This window comes from Terrapene carolina, unplaced genomic scaffold (genome assembly GCF_002925995.2).
Source record: "Terrapene carolina triunguis isolate 2854851 unplaced genomic scaffold, T_m_triunguis-2.0 Scaffold58, whole genome shotgun sequence".
Taxonomy (NCBI): Eukaryota; Metazoa; Chordata; order Testudines; family Emydidae; genus Terrapene; species Terrapene triunguis.
In genome coordinates this window covers 51,468,955-51,476,242 of record NW_020664409.1, presented here as the reverse complement: position 1 = coordinate 51,476,242, position 7,288 = coordinate 51,468,955, and the positions used below count along the sequence as shown (strand labels likewise).

Genomic DNA, 7,288 nt, shown 5'->3' with positions numbered 1-7,288 from the left:
CCCAGGGGCCGGAGCGCCGCGCCGCCCCCCTCCAGGTGCCGCCCCAAGCACAAGCTTGGTGGGCTGGTGCCTGGAGCCGGCCCTGATTCCAACACATTTTCATTTTTGCTCAATATGGGCACAAAGATGGTAGAGAAGTTCTTGTATAAACTGGTTTGATCTAGACTTAATTATGAGTGGCTGATAAGGATTCCAACCAGTTGGCCTGATTCTCCTCTTACTTATGATAGTTTTATACTCCATTGACTGCAGTGGAGTTACTCCTGATTACACCAGTGTAAGAGGAGAATCAGGTCCAATACATATTTGTCACTTTGGTAGCTGAGATTGGAACCTATTAATTACCTGAATAACAAAAGAACAAACAAGGAACAGAACTATCAGGATGCTAGGGCCTGATCCTACTCCCCCGGCAGTCAACTGGGACCCGACTGCGCAGTTGTTTTCACAAGCAGTCCTATTGAAGTCTGGATGGCTTTTGCCAGTAACTGTTCAGCAGTGGGAACAAGGGGTTCACACTCTGGCCCTTGGAGTTTTTTCACTCATGTCAATAGGAAGAAGATCAAGTCTTTACTGGATAACTGCTCCCTCCTAGTGTCAACCTTCTCCTTCTTCCTCCCTTCCATTCTCTTGTCTGTTTATGACCCTCACTTGTCTCATGTTACCTTTATTTCAATGGGAAGGACAATGTCTTAATTTGTTTTGGGAGACACTGAGCACATTCCTATGCTCTACAGAAATATAACATTGTAATAAGAATAGTATTCTCCCCCTTATGATGTTCCCAAAGGAAAGGAAAAATAGGGAAAAGCTTGTTCAGACTTTCCTGGACAATTTGTTTTTCTAACTGGACACTTACGAAGAATTTGCTTTGTGGTTCACTGAAGCACAGAACAATTGCAGCCAGTCAGAATGTGGCTTTCTAACAGTGATACAGTGAGCAGCTGTCATTCCACTATACTCACTGCCAGAGTTAGCTAGTTTTGAATTGAGTGGTTAGATCTCTAGCCCCTTTGTCTAGCTCATTCGTACCGAATCATTTTAAAAGCAAATAAATAGTCACTGGAATAGATGATTGTGGCTGGAGTGGTGTGGAAATATGTTCAGCAAAATAAAGAACTATGGGAGATTCATAGTATTTTGTTCACGCAAAAAAGTACCTGTTTTCATAGAATGTGTCACTAAGGTACATGCAATTTTCAAACAAAACTGGAAACAAAAAAACACCTACATGATAATGGGTCCATTTTCCAAGCAAATCTGATTTTCACAGAGGAAACATTCTTGGGTTTGTGTTGTGCTATGAAGAAAATAGCCATTTAATTGAAACCATAAATAAAGCAAAATTTAAAGTCTGAAATCAGGAAATCTGACCTAAATGTTAATTCTGAAAAATAGAAGCTAATGGTGTTTTTGTCACCAGCTGTGATATAAATGATGAGCCGTGTCTACACAGTGTTTATAATACAGCAAAGAGCTTTAATCTGGTTTAGGGTTCTATATAGTTAACATTTTGGGCTTGAATTGGTTCTCAATAGAATTCTAAGGGACTGTTAGGATGGATTTTAGTGGGACCAGGATTGGGCCTTCTTATTCCATTCAAAAGGTCAGCTCATGCACCCTGGATCTGAACATGGATGGAACCCTCTGTGCCTGGATCTCCCCGCTCCCAGGTGGAATGGGTTTTTGCTGGGAGAGGGAGCCACCTCTACCGAAACATCCTTTTTCCCTGCAGGGCCTTGCAGAGTGTGTTTCAAATGGTGGTGTCTGTGGGAGGGAGGAGGCATGGGAAGGTTGGCAGAAGGTGGCAAACTACACATTGGGTGGGGCAGAGCCAATGGGTTACACAGTTTCCCTTCTCTTCCCTGTGGAAGTTATCTGGGAAAGGTAATAGAGCCTGGGCCTGTGTTATCTTTCCCACAGAGCCACTTCCTCAGTGGTCATGAGGACAGCCATGGCTAGCAGAGCCCATGCAGTGTGTCTGGCCTGGAACCATGCTATCAGGAATTGGGCAGGCAGACAGTGGGGCTCCAAAGCTGATGCAGACGCACAGTGCATCTCAGTGCAATGGCTCTGACCCTCTGCAGATCAAAGGTTTGTGATAGGGCCCCAGAACTCAGTATGTGGGACTGGGGTGAACCCTGCCCTCCTGACTGAATGGTGTTGGAGCTGCTCTGTGAGGAAAGTCTCCAGGAGGTGAGTGATCCAGCTCGGCGTACACTGCAGCGCATTTGAAGTTGCAGCAGTGGATAATTCCAAAATATTGGCTTTACAGAAAGCCTTTTTCCTGCTTGATTTGTTTTTATTTGAAGTCTCCAAGCCTCCAAAGATCAAACGAAAGCTGTGCTCTTGTGAAATGCTTCTTCCCAAACTACAGTGGTTTCAGACGATTCCACTATTGATTCAGTTCAGCTCTGGTGGAAGAGGCCACCTTCAGAAAAGCCGCTCACTGCTTCTACCAGCACTTGACTTCTGCAGGTTTCTTCAGTCCCCAGGCCTGTAATGTATTATTTTCAGTTCGAGTTAAATAATCATAAAATAATAAAAAAAAAAATCTTCAAGAATAGGCGTCTGTATTCCAGCTAAATTAATACAACAGTTCTACCTTGAAAAGCATTCTAAAAGAGCCTCACCACTCTTCCCTCCTTTCATCTTTTCAGTCCAAGCTGTCTTCCTTAATCTCAGCTGTGAGAGGCACAACATGCTGCTCTCTGAGGAAAGAGAATCTCAGCTACAGGGAAGAGCTAGCTGCTAAATCAAACACATACATCTGAAAAGAAGCGACTCTGTACTTTTTTGGAGTAAATAACAGTGATCGTAGTTATCTTCTGAATTACAATTGGAAACTGTGTCCCCAGCCAATATAGCAGCTACAAAGATTCTAGAAAATACCACTAGCTATCTTGGAACACTTCACTTTCCTAAAAATCTGGGGTTAGATTTACATGCCCCTCCGTCTCTATTATACATGCATAGAGGAGGCCTCTGTGACACACTTCCCTTCTTGGGGCTGGCAGAGCCCTTTCTGCATGCTGGGGGATCAGTGTGGAAACAGAGTCATGCAGGAGGATGAATGGATAGTAGGAATACCCATCAGCCCCCCCACCCTGGCCTCACAGACGTTACATGGAAATGATGATATGATCCTAGGCTCCATCACTTTTTCTGTGGAGCTCCAGTCTAGGGATGCAATGGAGTTGGGTTGCTGGGGAGTTGGGTGCCAGGGCAGAGATACAGAAGCTCAATGTAAAATGGTAAAGTTTTTGAATGGTTTTCTACACACAATGGAGTCTCTGTGAGAGAATCATTATAGAGATTTCCATGCAAAAAGCCCCCTTGGGTGGGTTTTACTTTGAGTGGGGAGAATCTACCCTCTATATTTTGTTATTATGCCAAAGAAAAGATAAGAAATGTAATTCTTCTATGAAGTTTAATTATTTAACAGATCACTCTTTCATGTTACTTTCCTTCTACTATGATGTTCTTTTCTGTTTAAAATACATGTGATTTGCATTCATTTAAAATCCTATTTTAAAAACAAACTGTCAAAAAGAGTGTGCTATTGCAGCAACGTGCACAGACTGGTTCAGTAGTGCTGCAAGACTACTTTTTGTCTCATGCTTAACAAATGAAGATATGTCACTATGAACTCACCCTCTGGCACCGTTTCTGATATCACAGAGGACTTATGCTGCTATTAAAGGAGCTATCCCTGATTTACCATCCTCTAAGTGAGAGCAGAAAGAGGCCCCCTGTCTGTTGTGTTATTGCATATATAGGAGGTGATCTAAAATGAAATGCAAGATAGGGAAATATCTGCACGACAGGCCTTAGGTGCTTTGTTGCCCATGGCAGAAAACGTTTTCGGTGGCCCCTCCTGCACCAACCCAAAATGCACAAGCAAAACACAACAACTAAAAAAAACTAACACACCAGGGATTTGGCACCCCTGAATGTGATCATTTGGTACCCCTAAATGTTGGCAGTCAGGGTGGCTGCACCGATTGCCCACCCCAAAGGCTGGCCCTGAATATATGCTCTAAAAAAAGTGGTGATAATATATGCAGAGATTAGCTTTCAAAACCATATGCACACACTTTCTTCTTTTGCCCACACAGCTACATATTCTACATGTGCAATTATTTTTCTGCAGTTACAATGTAGGCACTTATTTTAAAAATAATTGGCTTAAAATACCATATTTATGTTATACCAACAATGTAAAAAATACAGACATTGGCTAATCTGCATTTTCTTCCCCAGTTATGTTCAGTTTTTAATCTATTGATTTAATTTTTCAAAAGAAGTTTCTAAAATTGCATGGAGAGGTATGAATGTCCAAATATTTGGCGAGCACTTTTTCAAGAGCAAGCTGTAGTTTGAGCTAGAACTCTTTGGGACATTATGCACACAATCGAATAGGTTGACATCTGTTGTAATTGCTAATCATTTTGCCCAGGCAAATGCAGTTTTTGTGTACAAATTAATTTATCCACCCACAGTTACTTGATTATGAGAATTTATATGCTCAGATATTTAGGCATTGAAAACCACACATTCAACTATAGTTAAGATTAGATCATTGGCCCCACAGCGAACAAAATATCTAAAATTGTCTGCATGTCATTTCTTTACTTTTTCAGATAGAAGAGTTTCGAAGACTGAGGACACACGTTAAAGGTGCAGAACTTTTAGAAGGCTGTGATGGGATGTTAGGAGATAACTTTAGACCAACTCAGCCACTTAGCGACAGAGTCATCAGGGCTGCATTCCAGTAGCAGAAGAAAAAACAACAATGAAAACAAAGCTTTATTCAGGTAAGGGAAAGTTCAGCAGAAAAACAAAAGTGGAAAGCAAGTCTATTCAAACAATTTTCATGATAGAGATTGTGTTTTAGGAGACAATGCTTTTAGACAAATGCTCTGGGTAACCCATGTACTTTGAGCCTTGCATTATTTTAATTTTTCATCTGATACCACAATATGTTTTGCCTTTATCTGGACTCCCAAACACCTTGTAATAATTAGGTTCAATATAGGCTCTGTCCAATACTTAGTAAAGTCAATTGGAGTCTTTTCATTGATTTCAGTGAACATTGGATTGGGCCCTGTTAGAGCAATTTGGTTTCCTGTGACAAGAAGTGTGCTAAACCTGAGGACAAGTGAGATTTGCCTAGTTGGATGCACTGGTTGATTTTTACATTTTGTATTTTTAGGACTCCAGTCACCAATGAGTCGTTTTAGTGTTACAGAGCTCCACTCCTTGAGACTGATAAAGATGGAAGAAAATGACCTCGTCTCAAAGGAGGATTGTTTCATTTGGATCTCCTCTGTCCTCTGTTAAAATGTTACTCTTTTACTCCAGATGCTGCATGTTTAGTTAGGCACAGCCAATGCATGCAGAAGAGGATGCTGAATATTTGGCCTTTTCATGGCTAATGTTAATCTGTTGTTCCATTAATTAGAGTAGTTATGATTGTTTCTTGCCTCAGTAATGTTTTTAGCTTCCACTGGCTTGAAGAACAAGAAGTAAAAGATGACTTTGGGTCCCGTGCATAGGTGCAAATACACATTTGAACCTTCACAACCCACACGTCAGTTAATCAAAACTCCCACAGTCTATTTCCCCTGACCTTACATTTAAAAATCCCTCAATATTCCAGCATAATTCACCAACCCTCATTACACTTAGATAATCAGTGTACTACACAGCAGCCTGGTGATGGGATATACTAGCACTGATTAAAAGAGAACTTACTATGCAGACAATAGGATCAGCCCCAACTTGGTAACCAACATTATTATTTAACAGCCCTCCAACATTGTCAAGAAAATGGACCATTCCAGATGCACAAGCTACTCACTTGCTCTCTGTAATGCCTGATGATGCAAAATAAGTAGACATATCTCCATAGCTACAATGATCAACACACTCCCCCCACAACATACATTTCAGGATCCATAGGTCTTACACATACCTGTCACAATAATGTGATGTACCTCATCCAGTGGGTGAAATGAGACAATCACTATGTTTCTTGAATTAACTCACACAGAAAAATGATAAAAGACAAAAACATCATGTCATCCATGGCCAAACACTTTTCACAAAGTGATCACTCCATCTCTGACCTCTCAGGCCACAAAGCAAACCTGAACAACACTTTCAAAAGGTGAGTCTGGGAGCTTAAATTCATAACTTCGCTAGACACTAAAAATCATGGACTCAGTAAAAACATCACGTTTATGGCTCATTACAACAATCGGTAACTCACTAACCCTCCTTTGTTCTATGACTGCAGAGGTGTTAACTGCCCACTTCACCTTGAATGGTCTCTGGCAACTTGTGTTAACTCCTTATGCTTAACAATTTGTATTTAGCTGTGACACTCTGAGTAACTTTCCCATACCTGAAGCAGAGCTCTGTGTAAACTCAAAAGCTTGTCTCTCTCAACAACAGAAGTTGGTCAATAAAAGATATTACCTCGCCCACATTGCCTCTCTAATATCCTGGGACCAACACAGCTACAACAACACTGCAAACAAAAGAGAAAAACTAATAACATTCTGCTCAACCACTAAGAAAAGTTCTCACCCTGGGCAAATGGATGAGTAGAATAAAATTTTACATCTATAAAACTTCTCTAGCCCTGGAGTGTCTGAGTTTTGTACCAAAATACAAGAGCAATTAGGCCACAGTTATCCAATAAACTGCTCAGCTCTGCAGGAAGAATCCAAATACATAAAAGCAACAATTTCCGTAGCCCCAGGCCCCTTTAGAACCACTGGTTAAAAAGAAAACAAGCACATATTGAACCTCACTTGGAAGAATGCCACCATTTGGTTTGGTATACGTAGAGGGGAGAGTACTTCAGAATCCTGCTGGAGTGTGAAATCTTAGCCTGATTAATTCAATGGCAAAACTCCCACTTGACTTCAGTGGGACCAGGATTTCATCCCTCATCTTTATGAGATTATTTTTTGAGCTCCAGCTCCGAATCTTGATTGGCATAACAAGTGATCAGGCAGAAGATGGCCCCTCAGGTAGATTGGTAACTTGAAACGATCAGAAAATGGAGACATTAAAACCAATGGGTTATAAATGGTCTCTCTTAGGGCTGGTCTATACTTACCGGGTAGTTCGACGGCTGGGGATCGAAGTTCCGGGTTCGATTTATCGCGTCTGGTCTGGACGCGATAAATCGAACCAGGAAGTGCTCGCCGTCGACTGCGGTACTCCAGCTCAACTAGAGGAGTACCGCGGAGTCGACGGGGAGCCTGCCTGCCGC

The 7,288-nt window shown here is 41.6% G+C and overlaps 1 protein-coding gene across 2 annotated transcripts in view; it reads left to right on the top strand.

The window, feature by feature from the left end:
- CA8 (carbonic anhydrase 8) overlaps positions 1-6,226 on the top strand; it is a 49,790-nt gene extending 43,564 nt beyond the window's left edge. For both annotated transcript variants that reach the window (XM_024198452.2, XM_024198453.2), the window contains 2 exons: positions 4,644-4,817; positions 5,216-6,226. In XM_024198452.2, coding sequence (XP_024054220.2) covers positions 4,644-4,778 — 135 coding nt within the window. In that variant the 3' untranslated portion in view covers positions 4,779-4,817; positions 5,216-6,226. The remainder of the gene's footprint in view (positions 1-4,643; positions 4,818-5,215) is intronic.
- The last annotated feature ends 1,062 nt before the right edge of the window (positions 6,227-7,288 follow it).